This window comes from Strongylocentrotus purpuratus, unplaced genomic scaffold (assembly GCF_000002235.5).
Source record: "Strongylocentrotus purpuratus isolate Spur 01 unplaced genomic scaffold, Spur_5.0 spur5_scaffold_13, whole genome shotgun sequence".
NCBI classification, from domain to species: domain Eukaryota; kingdom Metazoa; phylum Echinodermata; class Echinoidea; order Camarodonta; family Strongylocentrotidae; genus Strongylocentrotus; species Strongylocentrotus purpuratus.
The window spans coordinates 17,460,737-17,486,728 of NW_022145598.1; the positions used below are offsets into that span (position 1 = coordinate 17,460,737).

Genomic DNA, 25,992 nt, shown 5'->3' on the forward strand with positions numbered 1-25,992 from the left:
AAATTATAGGGTGGCAAATTATGGGGTGCCAGAAAAGTCACAAATTATAATCCAAAGGTTGGCACAACTTCTTTCCCTTTTCCTTAAAAACACATACATTCAATTTCAATTGTTATTGGCTTAATCTAACGTCATGTAACAGAGAATAATCTTTTTGAATTTTAAATCATGAGTAATTTCTAATCATAAGGGATCCCATACCATGTGGTGACAATTGGATAACCTAGATTATGATAGTCCTACACTAGAAATTGCAATGGATTACAGATGCTGCTATATTTCCAATCTGAGCTTATCGCTGATCAATTAGAAACATAATATTTGTCCAATGTAAACCTGCGGAAGATCATGTGGCCTTCCTAACATTGATTAGTGTCTGTCTGCAAAGATATGTTTCTGGCTAAATACAGGTTTGTGGGCCTCCTGGCAAAACAGTCCTCTCTATTTTGGGTAAGCGATCAGAATGTTCCAGGGTTATCAATCGTTAGCTACATGCCCTTTCACATTGCAGAAAAACTCATTTGAAAAATGTTGGTTTGTTCAACTACCATCTACTCTACTGTAAAACCCATTGGTGTATCATATTTTTTTTTTTTTTTTTTTTTTTTTTTTTTGGGGGGGGGGGGGCGGGTTTTGCACTTGCCCCACATTTCGCTGTTCTCCAGGGCAGGGAAGCAAGAAGAGTCATGTGACCAAAAACCACAATAATTCACAGGTGTTTAGAGTGCAAGCGTTTACACTGAAAAAACCTGTGAAGTTTCAGGTGGCGTGGAAAAACCCTCTACAGAGTTGGGTTTTTAGAGTTGGGTAGTTTCTGACAAAACTCCAGAATGTGCAAAACCAATGTTTTTGCTTGCAGTCTAAATGACTCTACTAATGATACATCCGATAAGAGCTAGATGGGGATAAACCATGAAGGTTTAACCTATCTTGGCATTTCATTTAGATGTGTATAGAACTAGAAATTTATTAAACCCAATGACTACTAAATTTGACAGGATTAATACAGGAACTACCTAATTTCTGTAGAAATTAGACAATGGTCATGGTTACTAGACTTACCAGTATTGTCCATCCCCGCCCCCACACACACCCCTACCCAACCCCTTCCCCCTGGATTTATAAAGTGATGTCCTCTTAGCCCTGAATAACCCCAAAAAATATTCTAAATGTAATGTCACTCTAAAAATCCCATATTCCAAAAGTAGCAGAGTGATCACGCCACATTTTTCATACTTATACTCACACTTGATCTCAACATTCTCAATGCTGAAGTGAGGCCATTATTTCTAATCAGCTGTTCACAAAAAGGGGGTAAGAACTAGATGCATGTACTGTCAATGGAAATATTCACCTTTTAACAGGCAGCTGAAGATTTATGGAGCATATAATTTATTTCTCTATGCACAAGTGACATTGCAGTATGAAGCTCCAAAAGGGACAGAATTACATGATGTTTTATAAGGTCAATTTCATATTTTCCCATGAATAATTTTCAGGATAAGAGAAAGATGATGATGATGTAATGTGTGCTCAAGCTTGTCTGATATATAGGCCATAAAGTAATATTTCAATTGAACATATTTTCCCAGGAAAGGAAAAGAGAGTTAATGATTATAAGAATATAGCTTTGATTAGAAATACTTCAAATGCCATAGTTTCATGACAATTTAAAGCATGATAAATCATGATTATTGGTCTCTAGGATCAGACAAGGTATTTTCATAAAGTCCACACATGATTATGATCAACTCAAGTTTTAAGACAATATGGACTTCTGCCAGTGTCCATAAATACACACATAAATTATGAGTGATACCACATCATGGAGAGGGAGAATGAGAGAGAATGAGAGAAAGAGAGAGAGAGAGAGAGAGAAAGAGAGAGGGGGGCCTCGGAGGGGGGAAGACAGGGATAAGCAGAGGGCGGAGAGAGCAAGAAATTCAGGGAAAGTACAAATTTGCTCAGATGGACAGAATAGAAATTGCTTGTTACTTCAAACTAAGAGAAAAGTGGGACCGAAAATGCAAAAGCACTTCAAGAAATACCAGAAATGCACAAAATATCATACACATGTATAGGCCTAATAAAATACTTGTATCAACATGAACTATTGGTTGATATATTGTCACTTCATTACATGTAGCCGCAATAGAAGATAACATATTAACTGCAGTATACCTCAATGCTACTGTTTGACTGAGTCTGGGACATGTTAACTATGAACTATACTTGGTATGTGACACTGCCCTCGGCAACAGATATGCTAGACTCGATTCTAATTACAATTAATACCACCTTCCTATACATTACTATATCGTCGGTGGGTTGACAAAACCTCGTATCTCAAAAATCATGAATTTTCAGGAGAGCGAAAAAACTTCAACAAATTTAGTGCTGTGACACAGTCCTTTTTAAAACTGGAATATTTACAATTTTTAATGTCATTGTTGAAATACAGTAAAATAATTGTTTTTATATTTGAAAGTGAGTTACGAGGTTTTTGCATTTATCTACATTGAGATACAAGTTTTTAGTTTGTATTCAAATTGAGATACGAGTTCTTACTTTCAACTCTGAATGAGTTACAAGGATTTGGTTGAATAAGTTACGAGGATTTGAATACACTAACTTCGGTACTGATAGGCCGTGGGTGAGTTACGAGGAAAAGGAATTACGTATCTATGTTACGAGGTTTTGTCAATGCAGCTTCAAAGGGGGTTAAAGTTACGAGGTTTAGTTTAAGGGTGTTTGTGTGGAATTTGTGAAAAAACCGAGAAGGAGGCGTTCCATGGATTTATCAGGTGGTGTCGTAGGCCGTAGGCCATTAGGTACAAAATTATGCAAAAAAATCAAAATCTCAAAAAATCGAGATACGAGGTTTTGTCACCCCACCGACAATATGTTACTGTCTGAATTCAAAAACATCATTCAAGTAGTCAAAAAATTAATTGAACCATGTTTACGAGGCCTAGGCCCTATATCTTTTTTGAGGTAGAGTTTATCATAGTTGAATCTTGTCAAATGAAATTGGAAGAGATGGTGATGATATCAAAATGAGCAAATGGAGATCTGTAACATTGTTAAGTTGGATGTTACTCACACACAGGTAAACTCAGAGGAAAAATACTTTGGGGGGGGGGCTACTTTTCAAGCTTGCTTGCATGAAAATAACACTCTTTACTTTGTTTTGCATTTAACTCTATGCAAAGTTGTCACTGGGTAAACTTCTGATATATTAGCCAGTTGCAGACTATTAAAGAGCCAAGATGAATACAAGGATGATATGCATCATTCTGAAATGCATGATAAATCATATTGTTTCAAAAAAGTTAAGGGGGGTCAGAAACTCTAGACATGTTTCAATATTTAAGCTGTTAAATACATGTATGTGATTTTTTTTTATAATTTTTTTTAAAATGAGCAACAAAAATTAGAAGGGGAGGGGGAACTCAAATCTTAAAGCTAGTTAGTGATTCATAATAAAAAATTAGGAGAATTGTCAATGACTGCATTCCAATCCACGTATTTGTAGAGATTTAGTGATCTCATAGTTCAAACATTCATAAAGTCTCTTTTAGTATTGGTTCGATTTATTTCACCATTCTGTTTCTCTCAATTTTCTGTTTACCTACAAATGAACTTGGATCACTCTTTAATAATGTACCATTATCATATGAATGGTAGCAAGCCTAGGACCTTCATCTTCGTTTACGAGGAAATTCGGTGAAAGTGAATAAAGAAACTCTGGTGTAAAAGTGACATGATTTTGAACATGATATATAGACACCCCACATGGTCATGTTCAGCTCCATCAACTCTAGATGACTGAACAGCGGAGGTAACCATAGGGAACAGATGAGGTCAAAGGTCATTTCAAACTCGCTATTATAAGGCAATGAGGCACATCAAAAATTCTTTGTGAATATTCTTTATTTTCTCTCTTAAAGGTAAGGACCAATATTGGAAACGCCCCAATTTCAAAAAATGAAATGGAAGCTCTCATTACCAATCGTGTGAAAGAATATGTTTTGACTAATACATGATGATAAAAAATTTGCCGGGAAACCGCCTACTAATTCATATATTTGGTAAATTTGTTTCTCTCATGGTCTGTGAGAGATATAGGGTAGTCCCATATACATCTTTCTGTGTATAGTGCTTGTAACTTTACGAAAAATGGGCCAAATTTCTTATCATTTTGATGATTCCAGAACCTTGCAAATTCTAGATGCTAGATGATCAACCTTTTCTGATCGATTCCACTACGTTTCTTTCACAATGCAATCGCATGACCATAACTGGTCTTTACCTTTAAAGGTAATACAAAGTTTTGGGAAATTTTGAAAATTGGGTGGATAGTGAATCTTTACAATTTTGATATATTTGGATGCCCCTGTGGATGAATTATAAACACTAACAAAATTAGCCTCTAAAACACTTCTGTTTTCGAGAAAAATTGAATATAAAAATTTACCCGTGCTCCCGGTAAATTTTGATAAATTTCAAATAGCGCCTATGGCCGTACAGTGGTAGCTGCGACCATGAAAATCTCAGAATATGTAGTTGTGATATATAATTCCCAAACGGGAATAGCTAATCGGTCGATTTTAGTCAAGAAACATTGTTTCAAAGCTAAAGTAATATCTTGACCTTGAGAGGGAGCTATACAACATAAAGAGTTTATTGTTTATAATTTCATAACTTCAGACTCGATTTCAACCGAGACAACGATCAATGAATATTGTAGGAACGCATATGCTTCCAATATTTTAATTTGAACCAAATTCATGACCCCATACAAAAAACTTTGTAATACCTTTAAAAATACACACAAGACATAAAAGTTGATAAATCCGGTTTTCTATCATTATGGCCGATTGCAAGACTTGAATAAGATCAGTCTTCTATGGGTATGAACTTGTGATTGAAGTTAGAACAATAGTCTTGAATGCATTTCAGCTTTGAAAGGAAGTAATGAAACTGTAAATGTTCATAACTGCAAACTGCCAAACAATGATAGCTCATTTGAACTATTTAGGCTATTAATTTGTTCAATATTTAACTTTTGGGTAGGTGTTTTGTAAAGGCTGTAACATTCAAGATATTTTCATTTCTTTACTGCTCATCTGTCTAATAAATAATGTTGGTCAATTCACTTCGGGGGTGGGGGAGCAGGCCTTTAAATACATGAAGCAAAGAAAATACAGCAACATTCATGTATTCATGTATAATCCTATTTTATATAACCCACAAAAGGCACAAATATGTTTACCACTATATGAATCATGTGATTGAAGTGTATGGTAATGATGTGGAGCACATGAGGTCAAAGGTCAGCATTGAATGACTACATTATGATGGTGATGTGACACGACCAATTACTAAGCACCAGCTTATCTACTCTATCTAGCACCATACAAACTGGGGTATATACATATGTACTTCATATCACTTTTTGGGGAGAAAAGCTAGTCAACGAAAAACGGTGTGTACTTTTTGGTCAGTTTGTTTGTTTCTTTCTTTCTTTCTTTCTTTATTTTTGTTTGTTTTTGTTTATTTTTGTTCATGTTCGCTTGTCAGACAATACTGGGGCGAAAAAGGTACAGACATAGCGTAAATCTCTGCACCCCCAGCAGAAATAGTCATAACTCAATATATGCTCAGTGGGCCAAGTCCATTCAGAAGAGAGGACAGAGGGTCAAGCATTTATGACTGAACAAACAATATTGTTGCCATGGTAACGAGTGATATTGAGGTCGTGTGAAAGGTCAGTGGTGGTATCACAGGTGTCTAGGGGATCAGGATTGTACCTGTCATATGAAGTGGCTATTCAAATATTGTGTATAGATATATATGTATCAAGGCCTATATCAAATATTTTTATTTCAGAAGAGTACAAACTTGCTCTTTTTCTTGTTGCTTGCGGGAGCACTTTCTGGACTTATTGTCGCAAAAGTGAGATTTCACTGTGGCAATTTTTATGTTTACAATTATTTAAAGCCTGTCTGCACTATTTTGGCCAGGGGGATTATACCTCTCTGCAAGGTCACTGACAGGTGGTTATCTCATCAAATCAGCCCTCAATTAACATCAGAAAAAGAGGATCATGGGGGACCAACAGGCATCGATAAGCCATTGTTTGGTATATAGAGGGCGCAGGTAGCTGTAAGTAGTGCAGTGGGGCTTTAATGTAATACAATAACTCATTCTTAACTCCCCTGAGCTCTTTCAGACCTTTCCAGAACCTTTTTTTAAAACTTTTCCTAAGTATTATTATTTGTATTTTTATTATGTGCTGTATTACACAAGTTCAATATCTTCTTCTCGTCAATATCTTCACGATCACTGACTATAATTTCAAAAGTTTGTCAACACATCTTGAGCTTCGAAGACCTCATTTCACACTTAGATATAAATTGGAATAAATTAACTCTATATCTGCCACTATTTAAATGTATTATCCCTTTGCCATCGACATTTTCTGCATGATATTTTCAGCAAGAGATTCAAGTTTATTTCTAAATATCCCTGATAAAGCTACAACAAACATATGATAACAGGGCTGCTAGGTAACCAGTAGGACTGGAAATTGGTAAAGCCAAAGTAATTGATTGACAATTTATGATCTTGTTTAGTGTGCGACTCTTTCTGTACTAAACTAATCAACACTTCTGACAAGCCAACAATTGTGCCATTTGGCATGTACATGTATTGAAAATGAAAGGTTAACACAAAAATGAAAATGAGACTACATCCACAATGATATGCATTATATGCAGACAATTAAATAGGAAAAAAAGAAGTGAAGGAAAAATGAGAAAAAAAGAAAACAAACTTTTAAAATGTCAACAGGGTTAAAAGGAAACTGATGTGAACAGAGCCAAGATTATCATCACTTGTCATAACTAATCCCTTGAACAGCTTTCATACATGGGAACCTGTCAAGGTTCATTTACTCCAGGTACATGATTGGCCAATTTCTCTCAAATCTTCCACCAGCGCTAACCACTCAAATTACTCCCTCGCTCTACGATTTGAAGATACAGGTAGGCTGACCCAGAACACAGTGCACTCGCATGTCCCCTCACATAGTTCTTGTTTCTTATAAAACTATGCAAACCATAAGTTATTAATTATTAAGATTATGTTTATTGACAAACAATCATATTAAAGTAAAAGTGAGTGGGTAAAACTTGACAAGTCAGTGAAAGTACTCTAGACCTATTACAAACAACCTTGACACCTTGCCGTTTCCACTATTGTATGTATCCCTGGCACTATCAAACAGAGGAAGGGCAATTTGTTTTAGGTTAAAATATGCCATGTTTCTAATTCTGAGGTGAATGAGCACTGGGAGGAAAGTGACAATTAATGAGAAAATCTCATATCAAAAACAGGGAAAGATGATGTCATACAAATATATGAGATTAAAAGAAAAAGAAAGAGAGAGGATAAGTGAAGACAAGGGAGATACATGTAGCTCTAGGGAGAGTGCCAAGAAAGGCAGCAAGAAGAAGATAAAAACCACAGTAAGAGAGAGAGAAAGGGAGAGAATAAGTGAAGACAAGAGAGATAGAGAGAGATCCAAGAAATCCAGCAATCAGAAGATAAAAACCACAGTAAGAGAGAGAGAAAGGGAGAGAGAAAAGGAGAGAGAAAGGGAGAGAGAAAGGGAGAGTGAAGGATGATGATAGAGACATGACAGTAAGACAAAGGGAGTTGACATGATAGATCACTAATCACATGTATTAAATGTCTTGCATCCCACGGGTATCATTTATGAAGTAAAGCAGCGAGACAACCATTTCAAAAACTGAAAAGCATAATTCCATGGAAGGAATGATCAGATTGAAGAGATTTTTGGTCACCTGATTCCCATGCTTACAATGTACAATTATGCTCCACCCTTGTTCCAAATCAATTAACAATTGATCTTTAATTGGAATGTATATAAACCAATAAACTACTTTCAAGATTTCAAACACATTCTTATTTGCACATTGACTGTTAAAGGCAAGAACGTGTTCCTCTTCCGTTAGTAACAATATCAACACTTCAATATTTAAATTTAAACAAATGGAAAACAAAGTGCAATGTATTTACATATAAAAGATAGCAAATATAACAGTTGTAATGTTATAACAGTCTAGGTGAGACATTTCAAAGAAGCTTCCAAAATATAAGGTGTTGACTGTTGCAATGTCAGTGACTTACCGCATCTTTGGCAAGGCGTGCCTCTCTGCCTGAAATGCGTAGGAGTTGTTGAACCAATGTCAGACCCCCGCTGCTTCTCGTCGCGGCCATGTGTAAGGGAAGCTGCTGCAGAAACTAGAAAGGTGACAAGAAAAACAAACATAGTATATATCGGCAATCATCGTCAAAATGGCAGCTAGGATTTGGAGAAGATTGAAGAATGATGATACCTTTCATGTCGAAGAACATTTATGTTGTTAACATTGGTTTAAACAATGTTGCTCTCATAGCAACTTGGCAACTTTTTCAAAAAGAAAGAAATTGATTTATCTTTAAAAAAACTTTTAAAAAACATTATACTGCATATTTATGTATAATTTCTATTTCATAACTTTAAACCATTTAAAATGTATTATATTATTGAATGTTGAATGTATATCTGATTTCTTGTCAAAATTACTGTTCTGTTGGAATGAAAAATAAAAAGGAAACTAAAACTGAATGTATTGATTTATTAATTTATTTAATAACTGATTTATTTGTTGTTGTTTTTTTCATTTAGAGTTACACCAGGGTGGCTTCACTAGTGATTTGGACCCTGTTTTAATTTTTAAGAGGCTTTGAAAATTAATAAATACAATATAAAAACAGTATAATATGAGATATATATACAAACAAAACATGATCAAACAAACAATAAAAATAGTGTGACGTTGTTCATCTTTTTGGGTTGGATCGCCCTTTATCCAGAAACAACTAAAGCTGTGATATACAGTATAAAAAATGCATATGGTATACATGTGTACCCAAAAAAATGAATCACATTAATGGGGCAACCATTAGTTCAACGACGTCATTGTACAAGTACTATTAAGAATATATAAAATGATTAAAGAGTTTACACAGTTACATTTAGTTAACAGTAGCTATAACAATGAGATAACGAGAAGTGTTATGATCTTTGTCATGCTATTGCTATGGTACTATGCAAACATGTAGTCCGAGACGATATTTAATCTGGCGGTACTCAAACTGATTACAATGTAAACATATACACAACTGGTGCTTATTCATTGAGTACTATAAGCTCCCAAAATACACACTTAGTCCTATGTAATTCATTATGTAGTCATGTATCTAGGCACAATAAACAGTTGTTTCAGAGTTTGCACTTGGATTTAGAAGTTGAAATTAGACTTTTTTAGATTTCTAATGCCAGGGTTTTCACATTATTTGCTGAGAGCGATAAGGAAGTTAAAGGTAAAGACCAGTATTGGAAACGCCCCAATTTCAAAAAATTGAATAGAAGCTCTTATTACCTATGTTGTGAAAGAATATGTTTTGAATAATACATGATGATAATAAATCTGCCGGGGGAAACTGCCTACTATTTGATATATTTGGTAAATTAGTTTATCTATTGGACTGTGAGAGATAAAACGCACATGTCGCGCACGTGTGCGTATTCCAAAATACATCTTTCTGTGTACAGTGCTTGTAACTTTATGAAGACTGGGCCAAATTTCTTATCATTTTGATGATTCCAAAACCTTGCAGTACATCTATGCTAGATGATCAACCTTTTCTGATCGTTTCTTTCACAATGCAATCGCATGACCATAACTGGTCTTTATCTTTAACTCAAATGATATGAGTTGTACCCTCCGGGCTATGAGCAGATAATAAAATGTAGTTTTTTAATTGAAGTAAATCTGTCGTCTATGCCTTAGAATATAAGGAAAAATACTGAAACATTTGAAAACAAGTTATCAATGTTTAAACTTAATAAATTGCAAAAATAGTATGACAACTACATTTATGATTTTAGTGTGATACAATTGAACCCTAAACTACCCTCCACATTCTTTCACTTCCTATAGTAACCCCCACAGAGCATATTCTTGTGAGTTTATGAAAGAAATATTTTTCAAAGTTTATCAACACTTGATCACTAGAAATGGCACAGGAATTTCCACAAACTGAATTTGTCTTTCAACTTGTACACACTTCACTGGCAGCTAGTGTCAGCCAGTGCCTTCTTCTCGGTCATGAACCACTGTCTACCTTTGTGTGAATTTCTAAAGTTTACCTATGCTGGACCCACATGGCGGAGATCGAGGCAAAGTCGACAGGAGTTTTGTAAACAATGGGGAAGAGAACTAAATATACTTGATTTGTCAGATCGACGTGTATTCATCGGTAGTTAAACCTACATACCGTAGAAGAATAATGGCAGTCCCTGCGTTGCTGTGCCATGGCAACGAGAAGCAGATATAATAGAAGTCATGCAAGAGTGGGGTTGTTGGATCAATGCAAAAAATTTCATGTGGATAGAGCTCTGAATGAAATTAATTAAGCGTGTAGCGACACATAAAGGGTGAAGTTCAACTTGTACAAACTTGGAAGAGTTATTACTGTAATAAAGAGGCCATGTGTCCATCACGGAACGATATTAATAAAACATTGTAGTTTAATTGTGTTTGATTAAAGCTTTGTATTTCATGTGGATTTCGTGAGCAATAACAGATCAATGTTTGTTTACTAGCAACTCTTTTATACTGTTTCAGCCTGATACTGTTTGTGATTAAACAACTTCAAATTCTACACAACTCTCAAACACATTGAATTACTGATTGTCAGAACTTTATTTCTTTTTAGTTATATTTATGCAATTGGCCACAACCTTTCTTGCAACAAGCCTCTGAAGATCTAAGACTTTACATCATATCTACAGGACGGTAACTGAATCGAAATACCAAGAATAAATCCTACAAATTAATAGCCATTTATAACTTAGTCAAGAGAGACAACCACAGATACTGCGTACCTTAAGACCTGGAATTACCAACTTTTGAAAAACCAAGATATAAGTGTATGCAGTGCACCCATGGCATTCAAAATTGGGGACAATAAAATGACGGTGAAATACAAATTCAAAAAAAAAAAATTGAAAATGTTATTACTTGGGCTTGATTCACTTATTTTGCTGCATGAAACTTTGAAGAATCTCATCATTCATGAATTTATCTGTTCACAGCCAGCAGGGCATTAACTTTGTCAATCCAACCCTTTGGTTGCTATGAATAAATAAACGAATATATGTGTTAAAGTATACTGTATGTGTTTAAGGTAAAGACCACTTATGGTCATGCGATTGCATTGTGAAAGAAACGTTGTGGAATCGATCAGAAAAGGTTGATCATCTAGCATCTAGCATCTGCAAGGTTCTGGAATCATCAAAATGATAAGAAATTTGGCCCATTCTTCGTAAAGTTACAAGCACTATACACAGAAAGATGTATATGGGACTACCCTATATCTCTCACAGACCATGAGAGAAACAAATTTACCAAATATATGAATTAGTAGGCGGTTTCCCGGCAAATTTTTTATCATCATGTATTAGTCAAGACATATTCTTTCACATGATTGGTAATAAGAGCTTCCATTTCATTTTTTGAAATTGGGGCATTTCCAATACTGGACTTTACCTTTAACTCCGTTCTGGCTCCAAACAGATGAAAAATACAGAAATGTTGGTTTTTATATACATGTAGTAGATGCCTTGAGGATTTAACCCTAATCCTAACCCTATACGTTTTATGAAATAATCCTTGAGCGAATGTCCGAGCACCAATTGCTTACCCCTCCTTGGACAGTAGCATCTGCTTTCTTGAGTACCATAAGCTTCATCATGTCATCCTTAGCTGAGGTCGCTGCAAAGTGAATCGCTGCACGACCATCCTGGACAGAACAAAAGGGAAGAGAGAGAGATAAAAAAGAAAAATTATATATCAAATAATAATAGCTAGTTCTTATATAGCGCTTTTCAGGACCAATGGCCCTCTCAAAGCGCTTTACGGATATTGTTACGCCGGTAATCGGATTTCAAGCTTACCCGCAATCAATATATGCACATTTTCCAGCCAGGCGTCATTTTTACAAGCGCACACTTGCTAATCTAAGCACATTAGCTTTGGCATCCTACCGGGTACCCATTTAACACCTGGGTGGAGAGTGGCAAATGTAGTCAATGTCTTGCCAAAGGACATTAGTGCTGTGGTAGGACTTGAACCATGGACCTTGTGATCCACAGTCCACTGACATCCACAAGCTTCAAGTATGATTGTAAGTCATTATCAATTCAAATGATAATGTGAATCAAGAAATAAATTATAATACTGATTTTTGTCACCCGTTTGTAAGAAGGCTGATCGACATTACAGCCATTGACAATATATGTAGGTCTTACGGCCCTATTCCTGGCAGCCTATGTTATGAGGTACAGCTTGACCTTTTTTTCAAATGATAATGATAATAGGAAGTCAATCTACAAAGCAGAGAATGCAAAAGGCTGTTAAACCATGTTTGCAGACACTATTACTATCGTCATTATCACTCCTTCACATGCACACGCACACAAATAAACAAACACACACATCCACTCACCCACACCCACACAAGGTGTACATCATATCTCTTCAGCAATGAGTGTTGCCATCCCATCATCCCCTCCCCCCCCCCCCCCCCCCATATTAATCCTCGGTATAGAGAGGTAAAAATAGACTAATGTCTTGAATAGAGACATTAGAGTGATGCTAGGGCTGCAATATCCACATTTCCAGTCACAGGTTCAAACACTTGACTCTACATGATCTTTCCAATCCCTCCCCCCCCCCCCCCCAAAAAAAAAAAAAAAAATGATAATAATAATAATAATAAAAATAAAAGGAAGTATCAAGCACTGCATCAGCTCAAGTCTTTCTTTCATCTCTAGTTTGTCGGGCAGTTGTGGAGTTCACAGAGCAAAGTCATGCCACCGATGCCAATAAAATTTCTTTCAAAAGAGTATTTCGTGATTAATAATGGAGGAATAAAGATCCTTGTGTGATATTGTAGTACCAATGAATCAAATGTTTAGACATCCAGTCTCCCAATCTTCAATTTAGAATCACCAAGGCATTCATTTACGACAAGGTCTATTACGCCTTTATACTTCTCAACCATCCATTTATTTGTTAATGTCGTATGGCTTGTCAATGGGAAATAACAAATGGCCTCCTACATCACTTTGTGAGTCAAAGGTACTTTCTTAATTGAGAATTTAATCCTTCTCAGATCCTACAGATGATTAAATTTCATTTCCTATGAGAGACACTCTCAGAATAAAGGACGTTTAAAGCTCAAGTGCAACTTTTGAGAAGAATGTAGGTCAATTGTCTGGAATTATTTCATAGCAATCCCAATCAAATACATACATATAGCTATAATAAAGAAAACTGTACTTCAATACAAACTCCACAAGTTCTTCTTCAACATGAAGACATGGTTACTCAACATTTTCTCTGTACACCCTGTAGTTAAGACCTAAAAATAAACTTGGTAAACTGAATGAATATATATTCATCTATACCGTACTTGCCTTCAAAGTTCATATTGACTACCAAATAATTTATTTTGAAATACCATCTACAAAGAAGACAGATTAATTCCTATCTTCCTCTCAGTTGTCAATACACCACTGTTCCTTTAAATTTTAGCAGCTTTAATATGATATATCTCTAATGCCTGATGAATAATCCATCATGTCGTCATTGTTCAGATAAGATGGTTGTTTCACATTTTCATCTCGTTTCACATTTAGGTCTTCCTTTCTCACAGTAATATATCATCTATTTCTCATTTGATCTTACCGAAAATACACACTGTGAGTCACTATCACATGTATACCATCTGGTATCATTCCTGAACATTTGAAATAAAATATCATTTTTTAATAAAAATTCATTTTATTAAAGTGATTTTATGTTTTTTCCACTGTTAATTTCAATTATTACATGGTCGTTTTTTTTTTGGGGGGGGGTGCTTTTTACTACTTTTAATGCATATTATTCTTATACAGTATGTTAGGTTTATTCTGTTCTTACCTTTGCTTGTGAGCTTTGGTGATATTCAATATTTATATTTCTGTGTACTAAATTTTTATCCTGTTCAGGACCATGATGTAAAACAAATTTTGTATCTACAATGTATATCTGATTCTTGTTATCCTAAATAAATATATTTGAATAAAAAATTAAAAAATAAATTGAAAATTCTTCCTAAATGATATTCATTTTATATCATTATCATGGCTAGTAGAGATAACATAACATTACAACCTCTTTTGAAAAGTATTCGTTTATCCCGACTATGCTTTAACTGGTCTCCAGCTGCTTCTAATAAGATTCAGAGTATTTCATGAAACCCTTCATAGAACGAATGAATAGTATATTAACTAACTATTCAATGGGCGATACGGCGTCTGTGCATATTAGTTCAATGGTTCTTCAATCCTATGTTGGGCTGATGAATTTTAAAACATATCCATCAACCAACATCATGACAATTATCCCGATACCGGCTTTAATGCAAACTTGTTGAAATTTAGGTCAAACAGTATACGCTTGTAAAGATGTAACCTGTGGCAATATTATAATAAAGAAAAATATATAAACGTGTATAATGGGAATCAAAGAAATGTATATCTATAAAGTCAAATGCAAAGTTTAGATTTACACAATAAATCAACATTATAGGCTTACTGAAGGATCGTATAACTCAATTTTTCATTTTGAAAAAAAAAAGGTAGAGGGAAGCTGTGATTGATTTTCAATGATTCATTACTAAAATAATTACACAGAGGTGAACAAAATTGGATGCAATCCAATATTTAATGGCTAATTCCGCAAAACTGTCTTTTAAAAGTCAGTTTCAAGATGAAATATGAGTGATGAAGAAAGAAAGAACAATTATTTCCTCAAGTGAAAAGGGGGCAAAAGAATCATATCAAGTGATTTCAAATCAACAATACAGAAAACCTACCGATTCATTCCTGATAATTCATTCATTTCATTTCAAAGCTTATCATTCAGATGAAAAGATCTTGGTCAAAAGTTTCTTGAAGAGCTTTTATTACTTCACAAGATATGTGCCTTCTGATCCTGGATAGTAGTTACGAAGGGACCACTTATCCCTTTAAATCAAATTCTGTCTTCGACCTCTGACCTCCTCCAATCAGTGTGACACACCAGGGGGTATTCTTTGCCAACCACCTTGCCTTAAATCTCACCGACTTAGGCGGTTTCAGGCCAACACAGATTCATATGTTTACTGATGCAGTCAATGGTAGTATCTTACTTTTCGCCAAGAAATGGGTTTAATTTCTGTAACAAGGTGCCCTGGCCATTAGGAGGCATTGGGCATAATTAAAGGCCTTCTTGTATATTTACATAGTACATTTAATGACCATACTTCAATGATGTAACCGATGACATTCCATTGACTGAGACTTTCCAACAGTGTTTGAAGTCGATGGCAATTAACTAAACAATACAAGTAAATTACTCTATGCCATGCAACTTAGGTATGAGCTACTATGAGAATGAATCTTACAATCCATTAACAGAAACATCCCGGGATTATAAGCCATGTGCCTCAACATTATACTTCATTCATACTTCAATGATGTAACCAGGCGCGGATCCAGGATTTCTTAGGGGAGGGGGCCCAACTTTTTTTTTTTTTTGCTCCCCAAAATTTGAAAATCGCGCCGGCCGAAATGTCGCTCAATGGGGGGGGGGGGGGGGGGGGGGGGGGGGGGGGGGGGGAGTGAGCACAATTTTTTTTTTTTTTTGCTCCCGAAAATTTGAAAATCGCGCCGGTCGAAAAGTCGCTCAGTGGGGGGGGGGGGCAAATTTTTTTTTTTTTGGTCCTCGAAAAAATTTTAATTTGCACCCCCCCCCCCCCCCCTTGAGCACCAGGGGGGGGGGGGGCCCAACCCCCTAAAAAGGTAAAAATCACGTGAATTTACATGATTTTTTTTCTCAAGGGGGGGGGGGGGGGCCCGGGCCCCCCCCCCCCCCCCCCCCCCCCCCCCCCGGATCCGCCACTGGTATATAGGAATATATAGTAAGGCGAGGCGTCAAAAATAAATATACCAGCCAGCGGCAGCTAACTGCACTTGTGCGTCCTGGCTGCATTTTTTAAATTAGCTCAGCCGGCTACCGCTGGCGGTAGGACCCTCAATTAACTCATGATGTCATCATAATGGTCTCCGAACAAAAGCATGCGCCGGCTGCCGCCTTTCGAATGGAAACCGAGCCTCAGATCCCAGCCTGGCGCAAGCCGGCTGGGCTAATAAGTGAAAAATAATTGCCCCAGCCAGGCTTCGGCCGTAATTGCAGCCTCGATGCGCCAATACGTAAGGCGGCAGCCTGCTGGTATCGATATTTTTGACGCCTCGCCTAAATATTAACCAAGTAAAAATAAGGAGGACCCCCTAAACGAGTAGAGATTGGCTGCTAGTGAGAAAGCTGTCTGTCACTGGTATGTAGCACCTGTCCTCCAGGTCAGGAGTCCCACTGACCAGAGACCTGTAGCTATACTCCTACATGATCTACATGTAGCTCAGCTATCTGTGAACCACTGTATATTTCCTCTGTGAGTCCACACTCTTTTACCAAAGCTTTCACTAGATTCACTTGTCAAAAAAACTGATGTCTTGAATATTGAATTTATTGCACCACAAAAGCTTGTTTAATGCCACACTGTACTACTTGTAGCTACTTGCGCCCTCTATATAGCAAACAATGCCTAATCGGTGCCTGTTGATCCCCCATGATGCCCCTTTTCTAAATGTTAATTGAAAGCTGATTTGATGAGATAACCACCTGTCAGTGACCATGCAGGAAGGTCTAACCCATCCTGGCCAAACTAGTGCAGGGGGGCTTTAAATAGCTGTTCAAGAGGAGTAGAAGTTCAGAAGCTGATGGCATCAATTGGATCCTCAGTGGTTGAGGGTGTCTTACAATTAGTTTGGTTGCATCAAGTGGCAAAAGTACTGTAATATTAGCAAATTCCGTTATGAATAAATTTAAATTAGTGTTTGGCTAGAACACTGATATATTGAAAAAGCAAAATAGTGATACAATGAAGAACTAGGTTGGGGTCATTTGGGCAAGCTCCAAAATCCAAATTTAGCTTTAGAATTCCATCCAGCAAAAATATTTAGTCAAATCTTGACTGAACTATAAATCATGATACCGCTTTGAGTTTGAGAGATATACAATGTAACTCAGAGTCTCAGATTTTTCGATATCTATCACTCATAGTGTAAATGAAATAATTCTCCTTTAGAGTTTTAGAATAGAACTGTGTCAGCTCGAAATTCTGGATAAAATGAGATTCTGGATTGATATTGTGATTTGTTAAGGCCTTATATCTAGGCCTTGAGATAGGATTATATTTTTGACAAACTGTTCTAGAAATAAATCATTGATGTATCAAGAAATATGATTCAATTTCATAAATACCAGGCACTCAAACTAAATAGTACAGTAAGAATCAGGGGCCTCTTTGCTTTAGCTTGAAGGCCTTCTCTTGGGATATTCAATTACTACTACTACTACTACTACTACTACTGCTCAATCTAAGGCCTATATCTATTTTGAAATTGTGCCAAATTCGCATTTCCATTAATTTTCATGTTTAAACTAATGTTTCAGTAAATACAGGAAGAGTACATGGATGTGCACAAGAGGATGGAAATACTAGAACATATAATGAAACTTGAAGATACCTTTTATTTTCCTTCATTCTGAGATATCTATATTCCAGTGAGTAATAAACCTAATCTATTAAACACAATTACAATATGCATAAAATCTTCATCTAAATAAAATCTTGTTATTATGTAATAACATTGTAAGGTAAAAAATTGTTATCGGGCCTCTTGGGTTGCGATCCGTATCTAATGTATACTTTTGCACTAACAAACATTCCCTGTTTCTTACATATTATGTAGAACTTTTAATATGGAAATTCAGACTGGAGCACTGGCAGAGTTGGGGGGGGGGGTGCTGAGACCCAATTTCTATACACCCCTCCCCAACAGGGCCAGCCCCCACTTTGAATGCAATCTAGCATATGTGGCCCCTAGTTTTAACACGCCCCTCCTTTTACAAAATCCCAGATCCGACCCTGGACTTGAAGACAGTATGAGTGTATTATACATGTGGTAGCTGTAATGATATTCTATTTTGTCTGGAGTCTACTGAACTTTGAGGCTTGCCAGACCACATTATCGCCTGGTCTGTTTGGCTGCCAGACCACGTGGGGGAGATAAAAACCATCCAAGGGGTAGGCTTCCAGCCGAGCCACTCATACTTCACATGCTTGCATGAGCTGTCAAGGCAAGCTATCTCATGATGGTGGTATTCCCCAGGATGTACCTGCAGGGCAGAGCCTTTCAGGTAATCAAGTTCACAAGTTTTATATAGTAGTCATTAGAAGGGGGAGGGGGTTATTAAACTAAAACCTAACTTCTTACAAATTATAGTAATGTAATATTATGAAATATTAATATTATGAAATGCTAATATTCTGAAAATTGAAATAAAAAATATGATATTAACTACAGGTACATGTACTTTTCAGAAGTGGTATTCCTCTATTTAAAAGTGCCTGTACTTTTTGGACAGTCATTTCCTGAAAGTTTTTCCTTCTGCTATTTCTTGAACAATATATTATCTATTACATACATGTAAGCCTAATTCCCCTCACCTTTATGAGGCCTACACATATGCTAATTACTCACAGACATACATGTATGAGGTAGGAGGAGAAACCAGGATTGTAGCACCCCCCCCCCTCCCCCAATACCAATATTCAGGCAACCACCATCCTACACAAATACCTGATTGTAGCTCAACAATTATTACCTCATTATCTTCCTTCTGATGTTGACCTTGTTTATTACAAAAGCAATCGCTAATGGAGAATTCAACCCAAAATACAATGTACTGGTGTCATCTAAATAGAAGAATGTCTCATCACCCATGTCTGAAACTTTGATGTTAATGATGAATGCAAATGGTGCAATAACCTGTAAGTATAAACATACTCTACAATGACTCATTACATTACAGTGTATCTATAAAAACAATGCAATGCCAAGTTTACTGACATAGGAATACCAGAATACAATGAGCGGAAAGAAGAGACCAAAACAGACCGTGGGCCAACAGCAAGAAGAACAAGAGAGTTTGAAACCAGACAACAGTCAGAGACACTTTGTCTTTCTGTCTTTGGCTACCATCAAAAGCATTAAGTATGTTTGGAGCCAGAACATGTAAATGTAAATTCAAACATGTAAGTGTAAATTCAAACATGTAAGTGTAAATTCAAACATGTAAGTGTAAATTCAAACATGTAAGTGTAAATTCAAACATGTAAATGTCAATTCAAACATGTAAATGTCAATTCAAACATGTACATGTAAATGTAAATTCAAACATGTAATGTAAATTCAAACATGTAAATGTAAATTCAAACATGTAAATGTAAATTCAAACATGTACATGTAAATGTAAATTCAAACATATAAATATAAATTCAAACACGTAAATGTAATTTCATTCATTTATTGGTAAATGTAAATTCAAACATATTCAAACATGTTAATATAAATTCAAACACGTAAATGTAAATTCAATCATTTAAATGTAAATTAAAACATGTAAATTTGTGTGAAGTGTTGTTTGTTTTATGTTGTTTCTTTACAACCCAGGACCACCAAAGAAAGGGCAACGATCGAAGATCAAAATAAAAGGTTCATGCATGTATGAGTTAAAAGTGTTCTCTCTTTTCTCTCCAAGCTTCTCCTGCTCTAAATCTGCCACCTTATTCTTGCCTCCTCTCATTTATATTTTCTCTTCAAATCTCCCCCCCCCTTTTTTTTTTAAATATAAATAAAGCCCCAAAATGGTTACAAAATGAAAAGATAAATAAGTGATAAAAGGAAAGCCCTATTTATCACTCCCTCTTTCTTTTATTCCTCTATAGCTGTGCTCCTCTACCTGTCATTTCTCTTATTAACACATTGCCTCCTGGAACCATGTGGTTCCTATATATAATAAGTAGTCAACAGGTACCCCCCCCCCCCACCCACTTAATAAAAAAGAGAAGAAACAAATAATAATATGCCAGAAGTACAGAACGGGGTCAGAGCATGTATCATTACTATAATCGGAAGGACAACATCTTGATAATCGAATCAGCATCGATCATCATCATCAGGTCGCATAATGCTAACACTATATACCACGATCATTCATCGATGTCGAGCATGCAGTCACAAAGAAGTCAAGTTCACCTTCCTCGTTCCAACAATCTAAGCGAGCAGGATTGGGTTTGATCACTATCAATTACCGAAACAATGTGAACTTGAGAATAAATAAGATGCACGTAGCCCCAAACTTCCAGGGAGGCGAGCATGCGAATATAACGTTACTAATCCCACCCAATACATGACGGTATTTCTCTTTCTGTTACATCAGGAATAAACTAATATTTCAAACCTTCGCCTTTCTTCAGGGGTGACAAGGTTTATCATAAAAATGAAGGACTGACAGAGAGCCTGCATAAATGTTTCTCACACAGTATCTATTACTTATCAAGCATTAAAAATCATGTTTTCTTAAATCACAGCAAATACAGCTATACTTCGGGACAGAAATTCTCCACAGAAATTATTATGACATAGTTCCTAGTTTCCCAGAAAAGTTCTCTCACCCTTTCTCTTTCTATTTACAATTCAATCACAGATCTATTAAGTATCATGAAGATAGAGGTCCATGGTTTGATATCGATTAATTGATCTTGTATACACGTTCCTCACCTAGATTACTTGCCAAGAGAGAAACTGCTTTTTCTTAAACAATTACTGGTTTCTCTAAAGTTGATTTTTTTACTTTTATTTGCACAGTTCTTCATTTCCCAGTACACTACAGGCCTATATTGACCACTGCTTATTCAGGGGGGTGCAAATTAAGTGACATCACTGGTAATGCTATACTCCAGTATATACTTGGTACTTGGTTGGTTGGTCCTCCAAAATAGCCTACTTGTCTGAGTTTTAAACGTACATGCACATGTATTTCTTATGCTGTCATGCATCAGGTTCTAGTCTTCGAAACAACATCAGTTCATTGTTTTACTGGACCACACCAGGGAAATATACCAGACTTGCAGGATGAAACACGAGACTGTCTCAGACGGAGGGTCTATAAATAGGCTACTTCTATTATTGTAGCAACAAGACACAGGGGCTTTGTTTTTAGTCCTAAACCAAGATCTATATCTTGATCTGTTTCGTGGGAAACCTGGAGCCAAGAAGTGCAGGTTCAAGGTTGATCTATTGAGAGAACAGCCATACTGACCAGTAGGGATAGTTTCCTATATCGTTCTTCATTTTTATCTACATGTATAAGGTCCATTTATACCCAGCCCAAGAGCCATTTTGGTTCTTTACTTCTTAGCCTCTCTCTTTTCATTTTGTGTCAGTCTGATGGTTGTATCGTCTGTGCAGCAGGGGTATATAGAAGTATCATGCTATGTTTTTTTAATGTTACACTGAAATGTGAAACAACATGATTGTAAGTGTAAAACAATATGATTATCCATTTATTTTTCTGGAAAAAAATGTAATGCATATTCTGTAAATCATTGTGTTCTGACTAATAAAACATATCAAGATTTAAAAAAATTAAAAAGCCATTTTGAAAAAAAAGGTTGGTGTTTGCTCATTCTGTTTTTGGAGAGTAGTGCGCATGCCTGACATGTCGCTGCCCTGCATGCGATTGCACGGAAGCAAGGAGAGTCACGTGACCAAAATCTGAATCAGTCACCAATTTTTGAGAGTGAGCATTTACATTGCACAAATCTGTGAAATTTTTGCTGGCATTTCACAAAAACCTTGCAGTGTCAATGCAGTTTACAGTATATTCTTATACGCCTACTTTATTGTCCGTATTGTGATGCAATGACTTTTTGAAATCAGTAAACAACTTACACAAGGAGTGCAGGTATAAGAAGTGTGTCATTTCCATTGCGCCAGGGAGATTTTTATGGAATTTGTATTTATTAGAATATACAATTCTCATCTTGCAATTTCTACAATAGTTTCTACATTATTTTTAGAGAGAGAGCTAAGATGGTTTACACCTCAAATCTAAATGGCACAATTCTAGCCATGGTTAAGTACCCATTGAATAACCTGCATGTTGTGAAGTGAACAACTACAAAAAGTACACATAAAACACAAGTAGAAGGAAAAAAACAAATAAAAGAAAAGAACACATCAGTGTTTGATTTGAGATGGATTCATAAGGTCAGGTTCTCTTATCACAACCTACCCCCACAGGGTTTACCTGCTACTGTACTGGTCTCCAAGATAATCCACTCAAATAAGATGTTCTCACTCCCACTCAATCATGAAAACAAGAACTTGCAGTCTATGTATTTCTGTACCTGTTGACTACTGCATTCTCTAATTCCCATAGGTTTAGTACAGGAACCACCCGGTTCTGATACTTTGCCTTTCTAGACAGGTTCTCTAGAACACAATTACCTCCTACTCCTAGAGATATTAGATGACTGTTGACTACTAGTATTTAGCCAGGTGGTCTCTACAAAGATGGCCTCTTAGAAGTTTTGAGTACAAGCAGTATATACAGTAAGCAAACTTTGGTTTACCCTTCTAATTAATAATAGTTCCAAACTTACATCTAACTATCATTCGGTAACCTATCTTACCTGAAAGATTACAAGGAAAGTTAATGAAGATTCTCAAGAAACAAAGAAATTTAAACAAATTTAAACAAATTTACTGCCCCCATCTTCACCTTTCATTCAGATTCCTCCCCAGAATTGGCATCTTTACCTGATACAAGTGTTTACTTCTTGACATAGCAGCCTTCCTCAAATCAACTCTCACCCTCTTCTTGCGCTCTACTTAGCTTCCAGCTTGAAATACCAGGTATCCATGGCAACTAACTACCAACGTAAGAAATCCAGTTGGTTTGAATTTAAAGGTCTTGAACCTTGTCACTGCATGGTTGCTATCACCTTACCCAAACCCTAGACCATGTCACATTCCTTGATGAAAAGGGGCTTCGTTTCAAGCTTAGGTGTGAGATCAACTGAAAACATTTGAAGAATTAGCATGTGATGTAATCAAAGAACCAGTTTCATTATCAATTTTAAAGATATATTTCAAAATGCCACCATCCTCCTTCTCCACCCCTCAAAAGAAAGAATATGTGTTATGGAAATAGTAATGAAAGCAACCCTACAGGTATGTTTTTAAAGAAACAATTTCTTTATCAATTTTAAAGATATATTTCAAAATGCCACCATCCTCCTTCTCCATCCTTCAAAAAAAGAAGGATATGTGTTATTACAATGTGGAAATGGTAAGCAACCCTATGTTTTAATATGTTTTGTGAAGAGGAATATTTTGGGGTTTTAGACATAAGTAGAGAGGATTAAAATTGGTAAAGAGAATTACATCTCAAGAAATATGTCTCGTTTTAGAACTTTGTGATGTAACTTGCCAAATGCCAACATGTAATATGATCATTGCAAATATGTTTCCATACAGCCCCGGTATGAAAGAAATCTATTCGATCATCAATAACAAAAGAGATTAAAGTGCATGAAATGTTATGTACAGATCAAATTCGAGAGAACCTCACAAGATACGTCACAGTGTTACCAATTTGTGTTTGATTGATCGCAATTTCCAAAATTCATAATTTCAAATTTTGTTTATTGGAATTTGCTCGAACTTTTAATGACCTGTCCTCTAACTTGTTGGCATCTACTTAAACCATAATCATGGTGGACTTCCCCTTTTAAGTGCCATGTTAATTCATGATAGGGCCTATTTTCAGAGCTCATCCGATCAATTACTTGAAAACATAGCAGGAGCTCGCTATACCACGATGGTATAGGCCTGTTATCAAAAATTCCTTGAACTCCTTCGTCACCTTTCATTCATTACATGATCATTACACAGCCTACTACAGTAATTAATGCCCCAAACATGTCTACATGTATATCCGGTTCCATCACCATCTACTCTTAATATCATACCTCCATCTGTCTCATTAACTTAAATAATTTTACATTAACATTAATAATAGGAGTACCTGTATGAAATGTAACCCTTAATTGAATTCAAGTGTGCGTTTCCACCTGCACTCACAGGGCTACGTGCAGGATAATTATTTCATCAGGGATCATCGAGAGACTCATCAAATCCCGGTGCTTAACATCTAACCTCACATCATATATTCCTGGAAGGATAACTCATTCAAATCCCCATCATAGTACTTAAACCTTACAGTACATGTATGTCACCAAGTTCAAATGCATGTCAATGGACATTTTTGATTTTAGAGTGTTATAGACAGAGTATTCCAATCAGAGACTTTATGATTTGGAATTTCTGATCACTTGTAATTTTTGTCATCACACTCATGATCTGAAGTTTACAGTATGTCACCGAGTTCAAATGCATGTCAATGGAGATTTCTGATTTTTAGAGTGTTAGACAGAGTATTCCGATCAGAGACTTCATGATTTGGAATTTCTGATCACTTGTAATTTTTGTCATCACACTCATGAACTGAAGTTTACAGTATGTCACCAAGTTCAAATGCATGTCAATGGAGATTTCTGATTTTTAGAGTGTTAGACAGAGTATTACGATCAGAGACTTTATGATTTGGAATTTCTGATCACTTCTAGTTTTTGTCATCACACTCAAGTCATGAACTGACATTTAAATGTGCATGAATTGATTATACATGATAAAGGTTGACCTTAGGTAAACTCACATCGAATTAGGAAAAGAAATGGGAGCAAAGAAAAACAGAGTGATTGGAATGAAGGATTTTAATTTTCTAATCATGGCTAGTATTTAATATTTGAAGAGCTTAATTCCGAAAGAATCTAAATCCACATTTGATGAAAATTGATTTATTGATATCAGAACATTGTTCACATACATGTAAGTACCCGTCTTTCAACAAAATTATTTACCTACTAAATTTTTGGGAGCAATTATGAAAACATACACCCTCTAATATCACTTTTCCATATAGAGGCCCGTTACCTGCATGTACAAAATCTGGTTAACAATGTCTTTTTTCTCTGAAGTTACAAAAATGGATTTAGCTCCTTTTGGAATTACATTTAACTATTTCTTTCACTGTCCAAGGAAGCCCTGGCTCAACCAAGATCATATCAATTACACAATTATTATTTTGATGATCTCTCAATCTTTTAGACTGAAACCCAGCCAGTCCCGAGCGCCCAGGAGTCAGGACATCACGCAATCATAATGTTAGTGCAACAGGCACCAGAGGTGTTAATGACTTCATCTCCACGGTAACGGCAAGCCTACGCTGGTTCATTGATTGGAGAGGATTTGCTAATATATCGATCGCAGGCGCTTAATCAAATTTTCATGCTTGCGCAGTTGCTCCCGGCTTGGGACATCAGCCTCCTCGCTAAACATTGTTGTTATTTCTTTTGACAAAGTGCTTGACGATTTACCTTGGAAACAACCTGGAGTAGGATTAATTGAATCACTGCAGCCGAGATGAATAGTGCATCATCTCCATAAAGACTATATCACTGCTGTATTTGCACAGTAATTGAAACCTCAGATATAGATGCTGTCATGGATTATTATAATTTTATAAACTTTGCTTGACATAAATATAACCTGCTTGAATTGATTGCTTCTTTTATGGCTGTCACACATTTTTTTTTTTTCAGATGAAAATACCTTCAATATCTTTTTTGTAATTCTTTCTACATTCTTAATGAGGCTAAGTAATGTGTTCATGTATTTCAGAAAATAGGTAGAATTAAAATAACTTGGTAAAGAATACTGAACATGGAAAA

General features: G+C 36.0%; 1 protein-coding gene across 1 annotated transcript in view; it reads right to left on the minus strand.

Annotated features, from left to right (window-relative positions):
• Window positions 1-25,992, minus strand: part of LOC105439794 (serine/threonine-protein phosphatase 6 regulatory ankyrin repeat subunit A) — a 33,787-nt gene that overhangs the window by 1,522 nt on the left and 6,273 nt on the right. Inside the window, exons 3-4 of the mRNA XM_030983577.1 lie at window positions 11,842-11,940; window positions 8,218-8,331 (exon numbers count right to left, since the gene is read on the minus strand). Of these exons, the coding sequence (XP_030839437.1) occupies window positions 8,218-8,331; window positions 11,842-11,940 (213 nt within the window). The remainder of the gene's footprint in view (window positions 1-8,217; window positions 8,332-11,841; window positions 11,941-25,992) is intronic.